Source organism: Neolamprologus multifasciatus, chromosome 17 (assembly GCF_963576455.1).
Source record: "Neolamprologus multifasciatus chromosome 17, fNeoMul1.2, whole genome shotgun sequence".
NCBI classification, from domain to species: domain Eukaryota; kingdom Metazoa; phylum Chordata; class Actinopteri; order Cichliformes; family Cichlidae; genus Neolamprologus; species Neolamprologus multifasciatus.
The window spans coordinates 8589829-8609919 of record NC_140455.1 but is presented as its reverse complement, the minus strand read 5'-3'; the positions used below and the strand labels follow the sequence as shown (position 1 = coordinate 8609919).

At 38.2% G+C, this 20091-nt stretch overlaps 2 protein-coding genes across 7 annotated transcripts; one reads left to right on the top strand and one right to left on the bottom strand.

Moving 5' to 3' along the window:
* Nucleotides 1-141: 141 nt before the first annotated feature.
* On the bottom strand, nt 142-6148 carry tm4sf4 (transmembrane 4 L six family member 4). 3 transcript variants are annotated; one of them, XM_085137814.1, is made up of 6 exons: nt 6041-6140; nt 5604-5818; nt 4508-4597; nt 3284-3432; nt 2582-2762; nt 142-2257 (listed from the first exon to the last, which is right to left on the bottom strand). In XM_085137814.1, exons 2-6 carry the CDS (start codon nt 5772-5774, stop codon nt 2243-2245), a joined length of 606 nt encoding a protein of 201 aa, XP_084993940.1. In that variant the 5' UTR covers nt 5775-5818; nt 6041-6140; the 3' UTR covers nt 142-2242. The 3 variants fall into 3 exon arrangements, with proteins under 3 accessions (XP_084993940.1, XP_084993941.1, XP_084993939.1); XM_085137815.1 differs by having other exon boundaries at nt 6053-6137; XM_085137813.1 differs by having other exon boundaries at nt 5604-6148.
* Nucleotides 6149-7728: 1580 nt separating this feature from the next.
* Nucleotides 7729-20086, top strand: LOC146498898 (uncharacterized). Of its 4 annotated transcripts, XR_014870175.1 has the most exons (13): nt 7729-7946; nt 9403-9556; nt 9634-9787; nt 10415-10621; nt 11877-12029; nt 12111-12201; nt 13276-13447; nt 14341-14497; nt 15079-15261; nt 15591-15675; nt 15933-16028; nt 16148-16281; nt 17168-17272. XR_014870175.1 is itself a non-coding variant. In XM_085137810.1 (12 exons), the coding sequence occupies exons 1-12, from the start codon at nt 7847-7849 to the stop codon at nt 17311-17313; spliced, it is 1698 nt and encodes a 565-aa protein (XP_084993936.1). In that variant the 5' UTR covers nt 7729-7846; the 3' UTR covers nt 17314-20086. The 4 variants fall into 4 exon arrangements, 3 of the variants coding, with proteins under 3 accessions (XP_084993936.1, XP_084993938.1, XP_084993937.1); XM_085137810.1 differs by lacking the exon at nt 16148-16281 and having other exon boundaries at nt 17168-20086; XM_085137812.1 differs by having other exon boundaries at nt 16148-17311.
* The last annotated feature ends 5 nt before the right edge of the window (nt 20087-20091 follow it).

The following is a 20091-nucleotide window of genomic DNA, read 5'->3' as shown; positions in this document are numbered from 1 at the left end:
AGTGCACATAAAAGCTACTACTAATATGGTGTATTGTAGGCTGCAGGTACTTTGTTGTTGAGTCTGACAACGATTGGAAGGACAGACCTTCTCCTGGTTCTCTCCTGAATCTCTCCTGGTTGGGGGTTGGGGGAGGGTATGTTTGCACAACAAAAGCAGGAGAACAATGGAGCCGAAGGCCTCTCAGCGGGGTGCTAGGAGGTGTTAGGTTCAGGGGAATTTACACAAATTTGCGCAGGGTCAGTAAATCTAGTAGTAGGGACTTGCACCAGGAAAAAAAGGGGTCAGTAATTCTAGTGTTAAATTGCATTTACCATTTTGTTACATTAGTGATAAACATGCAGTCAAAAAAATAATCTTTCTCAAAAACCTCCTAAAAAGAAGCCACTCTGCACATTTTCACTTTTGGCACAAATATTTTTGGTGGAGGAAATATTTAGATGTTTAGACCATTAAGTTAAAATTGATAATATCACAATGTAAAGGTAAAGAATTGCATTTTTAAAAAATAATTTGGCATCAAAAGTAAAATAAAGATTTGTCTCTATGAGTTCCTCTCTGACCTAAACAATGAGGAGCTAATTATTATTATAATTTCCAGAGTGGATTTTCTTCTTTCAAAAAAAGTTTGACTTGTTTAAAAAGGTTTAGTTTAGTTTTTTTTAGTTTCTGCATTAGTTTTAGTCTTTTTATTTGTGTGAAGCATGAACCATGAAATAATTGCGAGAACATTCAAATTTTTTGCAGCTGGAATGTTTGTTGAACCTTCTAATAATTAAAACAAATACGAATAAAGAAATAAGAATGAATTGGCATATAAGAGATCTCACCCTGTGGTAAGCCCGAGCCCTCCCACAACCTTGATCAAGATAAGTGGAAGAGAATGGATGGGTGAATATAGGAGGATGAATATAGTAGTTCAAGTTATCATTAAAAAATAACTTTTACTACAATTTATTGGTTAAAATTTCTTGTGCAATTTATTCTGTTTTTTCAGTAAAAAAAAAAAAAGATGATGTAAAGGTTTTAAACACTCACAAATACTCGTGTATCAAATACAATACACTTGGCATTACAGTTTTAATTATTATTAAAATATCAGAGCCAAGAGTTAGGAAAATCAGCACTGGCATTACAAAAAAACATAAAAATAAAATAAAAATACAGAACCTTTTCGAGTTTCACATGTCTCAATAAGCACATTGATCAGTACCTCATCAGGTAATCTGTAATAAAGCTTTTACCAAACTAACAAATCCAAAAGCTAAGGACATTTACTCCACATATTTAGTTTAGTTAGTTTTCAAAGCTCACAATATCATTTCAGGTAGTTTTTGTTTTAATTTTTGAAAATCTAGTTGTTGTTGTTGTTGTTGTTGTTTTTTAATTTTATTTAACTAAAATGTTTTTCCCCCACACCTACCTTTAGATTTTATTCTAGTTTTAGTTCATTATAATAGCATTTTTCTGGAGATGTGTAACTTTAAGTTTGTGATACTGAAACTGATGCTGGATGATATCAATATAAACCACTTATTGTCTAGTGAACCAGTGAAAGATAAACTTTATTAACATGCCATAGAATTAAACGTTTTATGAGAAAGGGGAAAATATCCGCAGTGATTAGTTTGGATTGAAAGCAGTAAATGTAATACACATAAAAAAATAGACTGATTTAAGAAATGAACCAGTCTTTTAATAAGACCACTCTCTGTAAGAAGTTATTATTTTTTCTTTTTCTATTTTTAATGGTGTAGGTAAATTTACATCTTCCCCAGCAGGAGGCAGTCAAGCAACAGATAAAACTCCTCTATAAAAGAAGCAACGTTTAGGAGTTACATTTGTTTGACTACACAAGAAAGAAAATTGAAAAAAATAAAATATTACATAAAATATTACATTGAATATATTTTCTTATTGAATTAAAGCAAGTTTAATTCTACAAAACTAACCTACATAGCAGGAAATCAGGGACTACAGTAGCTAGTGTTGGAAATTATTTGCAGCATAGCAGATTCAGATTTCATATTACGAAGACAGTCTCATCTGTGTTCATTAAAAAAGAAATAGGAAACTCTTAAAGAGCTCGTGTTTCCAGTGTTTTCTGATAAATCCCACATTAGAATCAATGAGCTATTTGAAAAAATATCACTGCTATATTACTTAGTCTTAAGCAAGAGTCGGATCATCTGGAACCAGAATAAATACAGGAAAGTCAGCAACCTTCAGCCACACGAAGTGCTCAGTGCTCATCACCCTGAAAGACAAAAATTATTATTATTTTTGTGTGTGTGTGTGTTTTTAAATCTCTGTTTATTAACACTTATCCTCAACCTATAAGCAATTACATGATATCCTCCAGCTCTACGAAGCTAATGTAAGAACAATAAAGCATGAAGCCTGTAATTAAAACTGCAAAAGAGGCTCCAGGAGCTTTAGAGGCCAAGTGAGGATTTTGTTATTTTTTTAATCCTTAAGCAAGTAAAAATGTAACTGAAAGTAAGATCTTTATTCTTGTCATAAAAGAAAATAGAAAACTGTGCTCAACTAAGGAGAAACTCATAGCAGAGTAGATACTGACCCCTCCACAGCAGTCCCCGCACAGAGCTCCCAGCAGGCCGTTTATCACCTGAAAAGCACACAGCGCCACCTGGATCAGACCCATGACCAGCAGCACAGAGAAGAGAGACAGATGCCAGGGCACCACACCCGCTGGCTCTTGACACACACTATCCCTCAAAGTTGCGTTGCTTAGGTAGTCTCTGTAGAGGAAGGGTTAAAAAGAAAAGAGCAAATATGTGAGATGTGTCGTGAGCCACAGTTTACCTTAAGATACAAGAGACAAGTGCAGCAAAGGTAGCACTAATACACTTCGACTCTTAAATGTTCAATTTAAGTTTACATTTAGTTGTGCTTAAAATAAACAGCAGTCCCTACACTGTCATTGGCACAGAATTCTTAGTGTTTGGCTCTTAGCAAATCAGTTGCCAGATTTAGAGTGAAGCCCTTTTACAAGACAGTATTTGTATGTCTCTCTGTTTGTGTCATGCATCTGTACTGCAAACAGAATCCCCAAACAGGCCCCACACTATCTGAAACGAAGTCTTCACTGAGCACTGAGAATTGGAGGTGCTACAAATTTAGCCTGTATGTATTCCAAATGCTTTCATGTGTACCCAGCTGAAAGAAAGGACATGCTGATCATTCCGTTGCTATGGACAGAGTGATAAAAAAAACAAACTACTGAACGCATTTTAACACTTGATTATTCTCTATGTCTCACCCATTGGAGAAGGGATAGCCCCAGTCGAGTGTGGTGCTGTTTAAAAAAAAGGAACACTTAGGTCCACGGTTGATGGCCACCGCTGAGACTATAACTGAGTAACCGGCACCAACAACACCAATACCTGCAAACAGCATCGAACTCAACATCTGCAGAGAGAGAGAGAGAGTGGGGAGAAGCATGGTCAGTTACTCATACTGAGAATCAAAACATTTAACAATGCCCCTTTAAGCTTCTTAAAATAAGACATCAATGAAGTTATTGTGTTAGTATCCAGAGGCCGTGCTCAAGGCCAGGTGCACAAAGTAACACTTGCACGCATTCCTGAAGTATCGATCAATTGCGTGACCCTAACTGTACAACGCAGGCTCTGTGCTACACAGCTGTGCGGGGTGTGTTACCATGATCAAATTTGTAGTACTTTATGGGAAGGTGTGGGTGCGCGTTTTCCCAATTTATTGCTGTGTAAATCATGAGGGGATGTGTGTACATAGTTCATCTGTGTTTGTTTTCCATTACACGCTCAACGTATCTCAACGCTGAAGTTAACAGGTGACTGGTAGACCCTCAAGCATAATACCTCTAATATAAATGTTGTTTTTAATAGTTTTAAAACTGTTAGGAGGAAAAAAAAACCAAATGACAAAGAAAACTTAGATTTTCTGAAGATTCCCTGAAGACCCTTGTCCTCAGAGAACAGAGGTCTAACATTTCTACCTAGACTGGAATTTTTAAAAATCTAATTTTCACATTCCTTTTAATTTAGATTAATGCCCAATTAATTGCATCAACTTACAGTAATATTTGAAGACATTTCCGATCACATTTGTGCACTGGGTCATCCTCTAGGTAGCAATTATCTAATGCAGCTGTATGCTGTATATATATTTGAGTGCCTTTTCAGTCTTGTTAAATGTGTGTGTGTTTTTGCCTCCACGGAACATCACTGAGCTTTACTTGTCCAAGCAAAAAGGCCAGGTTTGGCCTAATGGTCACACCTTTTTTTAAACGCACCGCATATTCACTTTATTCCATGTAGCTGCCTCCTTTTAAGCATCTTTTTGCACTTTTGTTGTTTAAAGGGCCAGTTGATTAGCGCCATTGTTGATGTCACTAGTTACACTTGCTGTTTATGTGTAGTCCAATTGAAACTCAACATCTCATTTAAAGGAGAGACCTGTCTCAGAAAAACAGATCAAAATTGAACGTGAAAAATCTTCTCACCGCGAATCTCCGACCACAGCTTTCATTGCCACAGCAACCGCAGCAGTCATTGTTCTTCAGACCCAGGAAGACCAGAGCAGGGAAGATCATCTGCCACCCAAAAACACACACAGTTCACACACAGATCATTAATGAACCGGTCATTCATTAAAGCTGTAACAAAATTGTTAATAAAATATTTATATTAACAATTACATATATAATATTAATATATTAATCTTTTGGGGGCAAATTTAGCATCAAGTCATTTGAAAAACATGACTTGATGCTAAATATATATATATATATATATATATATATATATATATATATATATATATATTTTAAGATCTGCAACTAATTCCTCTTATTCATTTTTTTCATGTCATTTACGTTTGGGATTTACAGTATCTAATGATAAACTTTCGTTTGTGCAGTTAGTTTTCATATACACATAATAATAATGACAATAACAAAAAAAGAAGCATACAATTTATTCACAACACCGTTTGACATGCAGTGCTTAACAAATGTATAAAAAACAAGAAAACACAAATATTTTAGAACTGTGCCAAAAACTTGTTCAAAACTAAATTTGGACTGGCATAACATTCAATCAGTAAAACATATTTTTCGGTTCACCATAATTAGGTGTAATTCTATACTTTTGTAATTTCTCTCTTTTTTGTAAAACAATAAATTAGAGAATTCATGGATAACAACAATAATTATATTTTAACATGAAAAAGTACTGATTAATGAGTTTGCATGTATAGATGGATTCACTATCACAGAAGCATGAAAATTATTTTGGTAGTTACTAATACTGTTAATTTAGGGCAGTTGTGACATAAACTTTTTATTGAGCGCTGGTCTAATTAACTGGTTAAGTGCAGTATAACACATACTTTGCAACTTTCTGATATTCTGCAGGTATTAACCATTTAATTCCAAACTTACTGTTAGATTATTTACTGAGAATAAGTTTAGCTAGACCAATAATTACTGATAATTACAACATTCATGGCTAACAATCATGACATCATGAGCTGAAGATGAATATTTAATTCATATTTTAAAAACATAATTTCATTGTATTGTTCACTAATGCACTCACCAGCACTCCAGATCCCAGAATGCCTCCAAAGTACCAGACCTGGTCTGTGATGTTTTTACTGTCCACCGACTTTCCTCCGGGAAAGAAGAGCAGGATGTTGCAGAGCACACACACAATGCACAAGGGTATCAGAGTGAACCCCAGACATCTAGCAAAGCCACCCGAACACATTCTGACGCTGATGTTTCGACAGCTCCCGACGACACCAACAACACCTGAAGTGAGAGAAGCGAACTTTAAAACTCCCGCTGGGATGCTGTTTCCGTTGAATTATCTCAGCGAAATGATTTAGACTTAAATTAAGCCCAGTCTTTATCCACTTCAAGGGGCTCAAACGATAAAATGTTGAGATTGTGGCACTGAAGAATATCACTGCACCTATTACATTTGACCTGTATTAAGTGCAGTGTCCCCAACACACCCTAAAAGTTTCTCACCAAATCTCAGACCTTTTGAATGATGCGTCTGCTTCACCTGTCCCAGATATGTGAGAATAGTTAATAATTGAATGAGCCTTTATAGAACCCCCCTCTCCCCTCTCCCCACCCACGCCTTCCCCTCACCCTCCCTTCACCCCATCCCCGCCTGTCTCTGTGTGATCTCATTGCTTCAATTTTACATTAGGCAGCTGTAAAATGGCAGGATTTCTCCCATTTGTGCACGCAATGTGCAAACACACATGCACATGCTCATGGCTGCATGCAAACACACCGAGAGCCATTAATGCTGAATTACATACCTGTGTGTGCACACAGACACAGCAGTGAAGACACAGCAGTGAAGACACAGCGGTCACACTAGTTAATGTTCTACATTGAGTTCACATGGAGGCAGAAGAGGAAGTGACAGACAGTTGGTCTATACAGTGAGGCCCTCTTAGCTGTTAGTCACCTGACACAGTGAGTAATCTTGGAGTGGAACATTATTATGAGCAATGTTCATCATTAATCACTGTAGAAGTGTCAGAAACACCCAGTAGAAGTACAGTGGACCACAGCCTTTCTCGTAATAAATTATCTATCGATTAAATACGAAAGCTTGTCGGGTGAATAACATGTGAATTCTGTCTTTAATCAACTCTCATTGTAAATGAAGGCATCTATTGATGTTGATTGGTTAAATTTAATTTGGTCTTTTCAAGGTAACCTGGGTGAACTACTTAACAACAAGGATCTGGATTAGACATTGGTCTCTGATATCTATTTTTGTGTGAACCTGTCCCTGTGATTTTAGTTATGATAGAGACATTACAGAGAAGCATCAACTATTGGATCTTAAGCTGGCCTAAAAAACCCTTTCACAACATCATATGATTGTGGATACCACACTATAACTTCCAGTTTTCACGTCAAGACAACCAGTGAAATTAAATTCCTGGAGATGTTTCAAGATGACTGCTGAGCAATCAGACTTGCTTCTGGAATGCTTCTGGCTTTTAATATAGTGAATAAGAAGAAAACATGTTGACAAAAGACATCTAGTATCACATAAAAATCCTTCCTTGTTTGGCAGAAGTAAACAAATACAGTAAACTATATTTGGCTTCCTCAGGTGGATCTATAGTATTTGGTCAGTCTCTTGGCTTGTCTCTTTACACATTTTTAAATATACCTGTTACTATTGATAGAGACAATTATCCATTTCTGTAAGCTTTAAGTGAACTCCCAATAAAAGGCTAACAAATGTGAGTAGCTGTAAGATAACTATAAAACTTTAAACACTTGGATTGTGAATTGTATTTTCTGGCTGTTATTTTGTATTTAGTGAATTATTAAATTAAATTAAATTAAATTATTAAAATTCCATTCAAGTACAAAAGTGAATTTTGTTATTTATTTATTGTTTTAATAGTCCGATTCAATCTTTGTTCCACCTTTTAAAGAACCCACATATCTAATGGAAAAACAATTTCCATTAGATATTCCATTATGAGATTTCGTTGTAGTTTTTTCTGTTAGTGTTGAGATTGTGCCAGTTCTCAGTTTTCCGAGTGAAAACTTAACCTTAAAGCAATTCATAAAGTGGCACATAAACGCAGCAGTAACAACAAAAACAACAATAACACTGATTATCCCGCCGCACTGATTATCAACGGCATGATCGATGTTGTCTGCGATACGCTTATCTTGTCTGCCTTGTCGACATCAGAGCAATCGATCAGAGGAGTAAAGTCCAGTTCTCTTTTTTACTCGTCCGTCATTTTCACGTAGTTTCTGCCTCAGTCGCTGATATTTGAAACCAGAATGGGAACCGACTTGACTTTTTCCTCTCGTCGGTCCCCTGTTGTGTGTTTACACGGCTGTGTGGCCTCCAGCCAACCTTTAGCTTCCAGTATAGGACTGGGTAAGTGGGCGGAGTGCCGTGGAGAATTGAAACGAAAAGACAGCCAAAAACTTTTATATTCTTATTTCGAAATATGAGCACAAAGAATCTGACTGCGTGACGCAAAATTTACCAACATGTTTGTAACCCAAAAGACAAAAAAATAAAGGGTGACAGTAAAGATTCAGTTGGTATCGTAAGCGCTAATCTGATGCTATTAAACCATTAAATCTCATGCAACTGCTATGAAGACTGTGCTGAGCCAAAAAGGGATTTCCGGTATGTGCCAAAACATCATTGCCCGTATTTAGACCGTTATAAATGACTTACTTGCCAATAATCGGTTAAACATATGTCAAACGTATCTCTCATGAAAGATATCAAGTAATTTTGAGCCACAAATAAGACTGGATTTATTATAGTATTGGTCAAAAAGAGTGATAAAGATACTTGTAAAACAGACAATTTCTTAATCGTATATATTATATATATCTATCTCTATGTGCTGTGAATACTTAAAAGAAGAAAAATAATTTGACCTTAAGCTAGATGAAAACACAGGTGAAAATATATTTATATATATTTATATTGGCAACTAAAATTGCATGCACCTGTATTCCAGTCAAAATCCTTCTCCACCTATAAGCTATATGTTTGAAGCCACCTCAGTGTTTATGTTTTGTCTATAAGATGTTAGAAAGTCTTAGATACTGGTTTGGTCCAACCAGCAATTTAAGACTGAAAGATATTCAGTTCACCGATGGATCACTTTGTAAACCCTTGCAGCTGAATACCAGAACCTTATGTCAGGCTTCCTTGTGGGACTTGACAATGCATTAGTTAAAATAGATACAACAGAGCATATAGGTCAGAATCCCGATTATAGGTATAAAATTGTTATTGTGTCGATCATTTCTCGTAATGTCTTGTTTCACCTAATACAGTTATTTGCTCTTTTATGTAATGTGACATCCTTTTCTGCCAAAACTTGATTGTGATTGGCTGATTTGTTTAAAGAAATCAATACATCTCACAATATTGATTAGTATTCCAGTTAGAGTAGTATTCTTATTTGCATGTATATGATCCCCTCGCGGAGCTGGTTCTATCTATGCTTTCATTTCTGTTTAATATATTCTGGTGCTTCTGAGATACAAATATAAGTGGAATATAGTTTGCAGAGCCCCAAAACTGACAATATCTGTGGAGTCCTCAGCCATTGGATATGGATCGTGGATCTTTTGAGCCACTATTGATCATGTGCCTCATCACATGAGCCAAGGTATGAAAAAAGGCATAGGTCATTATCAGCAGAGGTTTCGGGTGAAACCATTGTAAAACTTTGCCTCACCCTGTCATGTGACCTATTGACAACACCTGACACAAGATGTGATTTGGGGTTGGGAATGCTGTTGTGATCTAATATGTTGCACAAACCAGTCACATCCATCAGTCATGGGTACACATTTGTCTCCAGATGTCCTGAAGCGTGGTGGCAATGCGGCAGATGCTGCAGTTGCCATAGCAGCAGCCCTGGCAGTAACAGAGCCGTGCAGCACCGGCCCTGGTGGAGACGCCTTCTGCTTGTTCTACAACGGAAACACTGGAGAGATCAGAGGGATTAACGGCAGGTGGAGAATCCTTTGGTGCTTTCCTTGTTTTTCCCTATGTGTGCAAAAATAAACCGAACCTCTCTCTGTGTCCTCAGTGGTCATTCTCCCCGAGCACTGACCCTGGACTTCCTGGAAGGACAAGGTTACACCGCAGAGAGGCCTCCTTCAGTGTTTGATGCTCTGAATGTTACAGTGCCTGGGGCACCAGCATGTTGGTGTGATACTGTGCAGCTGCTAGGAAGTCACAAGGTTTACTTATGTTTGTCTTCTATATCTGTAAAATGGGAGTGTTTTATAGAACACCCATCTAAGATAAGTCATTTGACTGAGGTAAATACCTATAAACCCTGCAGAAGTGACCAGCATGCACAAACATGCCTGGAAATTGGACTTGACTTTGAACCAAAGAGACATCAACAAAGAATAGAAAAGCTTATCATTGCTTCTGTAGAGATGTCCTTTATTTGGTCACAGCTGCAATAACTTGTCCATCTAAGGTTAAAATTGATGCAGGTCATGAAAGTGGAGACAAAGTCTATCTAAAAAAACAAACAAAAAAGCTTTGAATCAAGAGACTCCCATTATATTCAAAGACTCCCATTATATTGGAAGCAATAGAGATCAATATGACTTGTTCATTACTTCTCACCTTATATGTAGGTTAAATGACATGCAATGTAAATACCACAATATAATGGCGGTGAAGGAAAATCAAACACATTGCTTGATGACTGACATTCAAATTAGTGGAATTCCCTCAGAACATTGTAAATTAGTTATATCCTTTGCTTATTTTGTCACGGAGCAGTATCTCACTCTTCCTGTTCAGTTCAGTTTCCTGTTACATGCATGTGTTTCCTCTGCCTACTTTGCTAGCTGTCCTTACAGGAGGTCCTGAGTGGGGCTGTGGAACTAGCAGAGGTGGGGTTTCCTGTGGCCGAGTTAACAGCTCACCACTGGGCGAAATGGGTGTCTGCTTTGAGGGATGCTGGAAAGGAACTGGGTGTAGAATTGATGATTGACGGTCATGCGCCCAAATGTGGACAAGTATTCCAAAACACTGGCCTGGCTCGAACTTTGAAGGTAAATCCACAGGTCACTTGAGGAACAGAAGGTCATTTATTTCTAATAACTTGTGTTATTCACACAAGAAGGAAACACAACAATGTAGAAGTTGTGAGAAACCCCTGTTTGTTCTGTGTCATTATAGGATTTTTCTAAATTTAACTTAGCCTTTTATACTGCAAGGCCTTGGATAAACCCAGAGGTATCATAGGAAGTTAAATCTCTAAGAGAAGAGTAATGGAACAGTGGAGAGGAAGTAGTGAAAGCAGAACAACAATAGATAAAGGGGATTAGATAGAAATGGATGGACGTATGTGATACTTTTAAAAGCTTGTCGTTGGGCAGAAAAAGCTAAAGCAGCATAGCCAGAAGGGAAATTTAATAAAAATGACAAAACAGGTTGTTTAGCTTGGAACAGGCAGAAAAGCCCCATCTGAGGATATAAGGGCAGCAAAATGGCTCATGTGGTGTCAGCATTCTGGCTGTACAGCTTGGCAAGACCTGGCAAAATTCGACAGGGTACAGTGTGTAACAAGATAGTCAGTAGAGGGAAGAAAGGATTTGTGTGATGTATTGCTCTGACAAATAAAATGGTGATTATGTTTTAAGTGTAGTTTTAAAAGTTACTGTGAGTAATTTGTTATGACCTGAAGCCAATAAAGCTGGACTTAAGCTTTATTCAGCTACTGAAATGCGAATGCTGCTGTTTTTAGTGCCATGTGTCAGTACTGTAAGTACTCCACCTTCATGTGAATGTCCAGCCATGACTCTGTGTCTAATTTTGTATATGTAATGGCACATTTATACAACTATTGTCATTTCATAGATTCCGGAGTCAGTCAGACTAAAGAAAACTATGGCTTATGTCATTGTGCGTTTATCTGAGCGTGTGGTTGCCTGCTTGTGAGTCACCACTAAAATATGCAATGATTGAAATCAATTCAAACAATCAAGCGTTTATAATACCATAATGCAGGAAGATGGCCAAATGTGCCCTATCTCAACACCCACAGACACACGCACACACCTACACTCATGACCATGAGGCAGTGGAAAGAACAGCGATGACCTCAGCCTCATTGATGATTAGATTCTTCGATTGTTCTTCGACAGTTGTGCGTGACTTCACTGTGGGGCAAAGTCACACACACACATTGACTGGAGTGAACTTTTAAACGCTGGACAAGTGTTCCTCGATATCATGTTAATCACCATCTGTAAAACGTTTTGTACTGTGGCTGAGTGAGCAGTACATGAGCTCATGTATCGACAGGAGCTCGGTGAGCGTGGCAAGCCAGCTTTCTACCAGGGCAGAGTGGCCCACGCCATTGTTGACGTCATCAACCAAAATGGGGGAGTCATGACCTTGGGTGACCTGAGCAGCCATGACAGCGAGGTCATCACCCCCATAAGCACAGAGTACAAGGTCAGAAACCAAAGATGCCGGTCATGTGTGTATTTTAATAACACGGTCAGCAGAATGAACTTGACTTCATTGTGTGTTTAGGGTGTACGTCTGTGGGAGCTTCCTCCTAACAGTCAGGGACTGGCTGCCCTGCTCATGCTCAACATCCTGGAGAACTTTCCTCAACTCAAAGGTAACCATAGGGACAGTGAAGAAGTCCCTGCCAGGTGCATTATTGCCTGTTGTAAAATCTTAAGTATACAGTAAATATGAGTCTGGAGAAGTGGCTGAGTCATAAAAATAAAAACCATATATCTCCTACATTTCCATAAATAACATTTTATAACCCAACCCAGTTAGTTACAGTGTTCTGCCTGTTTGTCCCAGCCCAGCGCGGGGGAAATAAAAAGCTGCTCAACAGAAAAACTAATGAGACATTCAGAATATAAATAAAACAGGAAAATTAAAATGGATTTTCCTGCATTGTGGAAGTCAGCTCGCTGGTGATTTCACTGGCCCGACCTGCCATCCCTGTGCTGGAACACATCGCAGTGTGCTCTGATCTACCTCTGACCAAAAAGGGAAAAGGATATGCTTGTCCACAAAAACTAACCTCCGTGACCTTAATTTTTTTTCCAAATAGCAGGGATGCCAAACATGAGGTCCCGGGGGCCAGAATCTGTCCAGCAAAGACTCTAAACCGGCCCCCTGGACCGCTTTGGAAAATATGAAGAAAGCTTTATCTGTAACTGTAACTGATAAGGACCTTCCCCATGTCCATTTATACTGCACCAAAGTAATTATGTGATAGATATACAATGAAATGCTAGAAATCTTTCTCTTTTTTACGCTATTTACTACAAATTTTTTCCCCCATTGGCTCCACATTTATAAAAAGGGATTTGTTTTGTGAATTAAGAAAATTATTCCATTTTATATTTACAGGAGAGACTGGACAATGAGCTATAGGAACTTTTTTCTACAGTTTTACACATTAATTTCTTCTAATTTAAGTCCAAAGAGTCCTAATTAATTCCTTTCTTTCACTACAGCACCACTTCTTTATCACGTAACTTATGTTATCTTATGGATTAAATATGTACTACTTCTTTACACTGACAGAAAGTAAATTGTAAAATAAGTAACCGTTTTCATTTTTGTGCAGTCAGAGTTCATGAACCTGCATACTTGGCTTTTCAACACATTTCTATGTGTGTGTGTGTGTGTGTGTGTGTGTGTGTGTGTGTGTGTGTGTGTGTGTGTGTAGCTAAAGGCCATAACAGCTCTGACTATATCCATGTACTGGTTGAGGCTGTGCGATTGGCTCTAACAGATGCTCTGCGTTACCTGGGTGACTCAAGTCATGTGACTATCCCTTTGGAAACCTTGCTGGACAAGGGCTACAGTCACCAGCGAGCACAGCTCATCAGCACGGACAGGTGTGTGTTTCTGCGTGTGTATATCTGTTAGTACCAGTGTGTACCAGTCGTCCTCTGTTGACTTTAGATAGGTCTGTAGACTCATACTTCCCCTGACCTGAGCGCCCATCCCTTCACGTCTCTTCCCTCACATTCACCCAGGGCGTGTGTCGTTGTGCGAGTGTATATTTTAGAAACAATGTGTTATATTGTTGAGGACTTTGAACTTGATCTGGTCTTTATCATGGGAAAGACAAACAGACTATAAAAGTTAACAACAACACAATAATTGTATTAACATATATTGATGTATACCGGGTATTAAATCCTGCTTTTTTGAAATTGCCGAGTTCATTTCGGTGTCACTGCACCATCCAACACACACAAATCCACACACTAATTCTACGTCTCGCTTCCATTGGTTGTCAACTTAACCTAAATGAGTCAACCAGGTCCAAACGAGGCATCAATTCGATTCTGATGTCCTGTTATCCTCACAACCTCTTCACAGTTTTAATGTTTAGATGCTTCTAATAAACTAGGCAATAATGGGAAGTCATATAAAAACAGGAAATTATAAATATTTTTTACTGCACTGCAATAATCTGGTTATTGTAAAAGAAATAGAAATCTACAGATAAAGGTACTTTAAGGCAGGAAAACTCCTCACCCCTCGTTCATACCTGTAATATTGTGTTTATGGCAACATTTATTGCATAAGTATGAAACCTTTCAATTATCTTTGAGACTTGGTAATTTGGTTTTGTTCTTAAACCAACACATGTTTTCTTCTCAGTCTACTAGAGTCTTAATTTTTCTTTCATTTTCCAAATATTTTAATAAATAAATAGTAAAAAAACAGACCTGTCAGGTGAAGAATATGATTGTTGTTGTATGTTTGTGTGACTCTGCAGGGCCATGGAGCGAGTGGAGCCCGGCCTGATGACAGGAAGTGACACGGTGTATTTCTGCGTGATAGACAGTGAGAGGAATGCATGCTCCTTTGTCAACAGCAACTATATGGGCTTTGGGACGGGGCTGGTCCCTAAAGACTGTGGATTCTCACTACAGGTCTGAAGTGTCAGAAAGAGAATTTGTGCGCGTGTAAGGTAGCAATGGCGTTTATCTATTTTATTTACTGAAAGACTAGTAATTCTTCTAAATCATGGAAAAATGCTAAGAATTTAGTGTAATATGAGATTATGCTTCAAATAATTAAGGTAATTGTTTAAGTGATCAGCATAAAACAAGATCCTGCTTTACCACTTTCAGCTGATTTCTCAGCTTGCCTCTTATATACTGCATTAATAAAGCTCTATAGGTTTTTATAATTACAATAAACTTCCCAGTAACACAGCAGCACATATGTAAGAGAATTTTACATGAACATGAATGCTGCTGTGTGAAGCTAAGGGAAAAAAGACATATAAAATGAAGCCTGGGTGGAAAAAGTTGTAGATTTTCATATTTCATTACCTTAATTTGCATGCTCACATTACCTTACAAGCTATTTTTGTTGTGCATGTAAATGTATTGATGAAGCCATGAAGCCATTTTAGCCTCCTAAACTGGAACCACAAAGACTGAAGCGTAAAACACAAGTGTTTAAGCTAAAAGGGCTGAATTCTGATTTCTTTGTTCTATCTCTGCAGAATCGTGGCGCTAACTTTTCCCTGTGCCGTAATCACATAAACTGCGTCGCTGGGAGGAAGCGGGTGTATCACACCCTTATACCTGCACTCCTCACCGATTCAACAACCACATCACAAAAACCCCGGCTCCTTGCTGCTCTCGGCGTGATGGGAGCTTTTATGCAACCGCAAGGACACGTACAGGTACAGAGTCAGCAAGCGTCACAGAGCAACAATGTGGGGCATAAAGTGCAGAAGACATTTGTTTCTTAACACTTTTTCCTGCCAGAGTATTGCCTTTAACTAACCAGAATCACATCCAAGACCTCCCTGAATATTTTTATTCTAATAATAGACACATATATCTACATATATATTAAAAGAGAGAGCAGAAGGTTTGATTTTTAACACGAATATTTTGTCATTGTCCGAGCTAGTGTTAATTTAATGTCACTACACTTATATCCAACTTGACTTCAGTGTCATCAGATATATGTCGTTCAATCTTGTGACCAATGCTGCTCTTGCGTTAGGTGCTGTTAAACATGATGGAGTTTGGGATGAATCCTCAGCAAGCCCTGGATGCACCTAGAGTCTATGCAGAGTATGACCACAAAAGTAGGCCTACACAAAAACACACACACAAACACGCGCCGTTATAGCAAATGTTAGAATCATTTGAATGCTTAAAGAGCAGAAGAACATTATGTCTTGATTAATGATCAGTAACATTGTGTGTTTAGTCAAAATATTGATTAGATAAGTCATTTGGATATTCATTTATGCTTTTACTTTTTTACTTGCATTTACTTTTGGAAACACTTGAGAAGAAAACTCCTCTAAATTATGTTGTATGTGGTCACATTTTTTCCCAGCTGGTCAGTGGTTAGTTAACCTGGAGGAGGGGATCGACCAGAAGGTAGCTGAGGAACTGAAAAGACGAGGACACCGTGTCAACTGGCCAGTGTCAGGTACACATAATTAACTGTTTGCTCACTATTAATAGCTCCATTCAATTTTTCGGTGTGATTTATTTCATACTTCTAAAAAACTGATCATTCTCTTGAAAACGCTACATCCCGATGAACAGAATCAACTTTTTGGGATCATTCTCTTGCTCATTAATGAAAGTGATTGAAGAAAAGCAGGAAAAACACCTTTGTAGAGCAAAATGTCACCAAAACAGTTACTTTCGAAGGCCTTTGCTCTCAGTCGTAACTCAAGGTAATACGTTTCAGTTCTTTAGTCATGTTATGTCATTAAAAGTTAATGTGTGACATTAATTATTATATTGATGTGCAATACACTAACGGCAGTAAACGAATGAGACCATTTCTTAGAATAACCATGAGGTTCAAATCAGCGGCATTAGACCGCAGTTCTCATAAACCCTTTTGCTTCCTGTTGTTAACAGGATGTTTGTACTTGTTCCTCTTACGTGCTGCTTATGATGGCTCTCTGGTTTGTGTGAATATGATGTGTGCATCAACTTTTGCCTATCCAAGATTTTCCCACTGTGATAGTCGGATCATAGTGCGATCAGCTTCTTGTACAACCTAGCAGCACAGAATATAAAATATACTGAAGAGTTCACATTTCTGCATTTTGAAGTTAATTTTGTATCAAATTCCATGTTGTGGTTTAATGTTAATTTAAAACCATTAACAAAATTAATTATAAAAGATTCAGTTCAGAATAATTTTAATGAAGTATTATTTGATAATAACAGGTTTTAGCTAGAGGAATAAAAAGTCAAATAAAAACAATCCTCCCCACTGTCCTTGTGTTTTACTGTATTTTCTACAAAATGCTAACCAGTGAAGCGGGTTTTAACCTTTGAACTTTTCAGTTTAAGTTTTTGTGATTAATGATTTACAAATCTAAAATATCTAACTGTTCAAAACTTGTCAGTGAAGAAAAGAACAGTGCACGCCTCTTCCTACTGCTCATCTTCATATCCTCTATTTTCAGACTCTGACTAACACTCCAAAAACCTTGATTTCATGATGCTAGCATGCTAATTAGACTTAGAATGTATTTTCATTTGTTGTACCTACAGTCCACACAGCTCAGCGGGTTTTTGCATCTTCCTTTTCATTCACACACACAGGCCACAAGAGGTCTCAGTTTGGGCGGGGGCAGATCATCGCAGTGGGGGATTGGTGGAATCCGTCTGTCACCCAAGGGGATCGTCCTTCCAGGGTGCTTTGGGCAGGATCGGATCCCAGAGCAGATGGATGTGCTCAGGGGTACTAGAAAATGCTCTTGCCTTGTTAATGTTGTAATCAGAAGATTTCATCTTAGAACTACTTGAAAAGAAATGCCTACAAATGTTGTGTAGTACACAGGTTGTTATTTGTCAGCTGATATTTGACAGTGAGCTTCATAACTCTTTCAAAAACCATTGTACCTTCAAGAAGTGCCTTATGGAATCATGTTTTTATGCCTGTGTTCATTAGATGTTGAGTTAAAGCACATTTGCTGGATGTAGAGTTTAGTATAAATCAGCACAACCTCAGATTATTTATAATGTGAAAAGTGACAAACAGGAAGATCTTTATCTTTGCTGCATTGATGCCAAAGACGTCCTTCCTCAACTCTGTGTTTTGGCAGAGATAATTATCTGTTTCAGTCTCTTTAATTAGCTGGTGCTGATTTGTTTGCTAGAAATGCAGTGTTGTTCCATACACAAACCTCCGTCCACAATAAGTTATTATTCCATTTTTACTCTGCTCTGAATTATGTACATCAGTATTATAGTGTCATCGTTAAAAATTATATTTTGCATAATGTTGCTGTTCCTTTTTTTCTGTGAATCATTTTCTGTTATTGCTAACATCTCATCAATTAAAACATCAGTACTTCAGATTTTCTGTCAGTGAAATATGCTTCAGTAGTTTGCATTAACTTAAATCTGCCAAATACATATAGGTGTGCATTTATTTTAAGTTGCTGTTTGAATCTTTGATTCTAATTTTAAAGTTGCTTGCAGCTTTAGCCCCTGATGTCAGAATCAAACAGCAGTACAAAACATATTTTACACTGTTAGAGTAGAAGTACACCGATCAGGCATAACATCATGAGCACTGAGAGGTGACGTACATAACACTGATTATCTCTTCATCATGGCATCTGTGAGTGAGTGGGACATATTAGGAAGAAAGTGAATATTTTGTGCTTGAAATTAATGTGTTAGAACCAGAAAAATGGGCAAGTATAAGGATTTGAGCCAGTTTGACTAACTGTGATTGTGGGCTGCTCCTGGTCTGCAGTGGTCAGTATCTATCAAAAGTGGTCCAAGGAAGGATGAGTGGTGAATCGGCAGCAGAGTCATCAGTGGCCAACGCTCATTGATGCACGTGACGTACGAAGGCTGGCCTGTGTGGTTCGATCCAAAAGACGACCTGCTGTAGTTCAAATTGCTGAAATTCCCAGTACCCGAGATCTCAGTCCAATCGAGCATCTGTGGGATGTGCTGGACAAACAACTCAGATCCATGGAGGCCACGCATCACAACTTAGAGGACTGCAAAGATCTCCAGCTAACATCTTGGTGCCAGATACCGCAGCACACCTTCAGGGGTTTAGTAGAGTCCACGCCTCAATGATTTAGGGCTGTTTTGGCAGGAAAAGAGGGACCAACTCGTTTATTAGTCAGGTGGTCATAATGTTATGCTTAATCAATATATTAGCTTATTTTCAAACCTACTTTTGTAGAGCTTGAGAGTAAAAACATGAAGCTGCAGAGCTTAATAGAGATCTTATCTTGATTTTAATCAAGTGGACTAAACTAGAAGAAAACGTTTCAAAAAGGGCTTGGATGTAGAGATGCTCGGGGTGATTCTTAATCATTGTTCTTGTAAGACGTTGTTACTTGGCACAAAATCCACAACAAATCTTCCTGCCTGGAAGCTGAACTTGCTTATTGCCTGACCTTTTTGGTGCGAGGCAACAAAATATATAAACGTAATTATCAGAATCTCAAAGGCATTTCAGAGTGTGAGCGATTTCTGCATGTTTGCAGTGCCTGGTTTCAAGCAGGAAGGATTTTCATTTGTGTATGAGCTTTATCTTTTAGTGAATTTTTAGCCCCTGGGAAACGCCCTGCTGCCTCCCAGTCTAACACACAAACAGAACACAGAGGCACAGTGACAGAATAAATTACAGTGCATGCTGTGGCTTCAAATCCGTGAAAAACTCTCAGCAAGTTGGTAAACAGCTTGAGAACCACTTAGCTGCCAGTTCACACATATCCACCGCACAGATTTCTGTTTGTAGAATAACGATGTTGGACTTTGTTTCAGTGTTGATCTCCTTAGAGCCCTTGGAGCCACCCTGGTACCACGCGTTTGCTCTCAAACATACGCTCTGGTCTTACAAAATCTGCCTGAATCGACGCAGCTCTTTAGTCCAGGTTGTTAGCGGTCAGTACCAGCTTACCCTGCAGTTGATCTGGATGTGCTGAATTCCAGCTGGATTATAAAACAGCTCACAGTGTTGAGGGCATCTGAAACACACACGTATCCATACAGAGGTCACATTATGCTTTATTTACCTACATACACCTGCTGACCTACGGCATCATTACCTGAAACAAACAGGTAAATTGTATCAAACCCTTTAAAGCCATGACTGCCTACTCTATAGTGTGGAAACCTTTAATACACATTTTGCATCCACCGATCACACAAACACTGCTGTTGTTGTTCGATGACAAAACTAGTTTACTTGTTCACAGATTTGAATATGTTTTCACCTCTTTTAGACTTTCAACTGGATTTTTTTTCTCATTATGGGAACACTGGAATTTCCACTCCCCTGATATACTAAAAATCGACACCACCGTGCAGTTTTAACCAATAAATAAAATAATTCGAGCAGCACCTTACATACCAACTAATACCAAAATAGATGTGGTAGGAAACTCTAAAAGTCCATTCTCAGCTAAGGCTGGTGCTTTGCAGTCCTGCGGGTTTTTAGAAAGCGATCTGGATTCCCACTAAAACTTCCCACTTCCCACTAAAACTAAATAAAA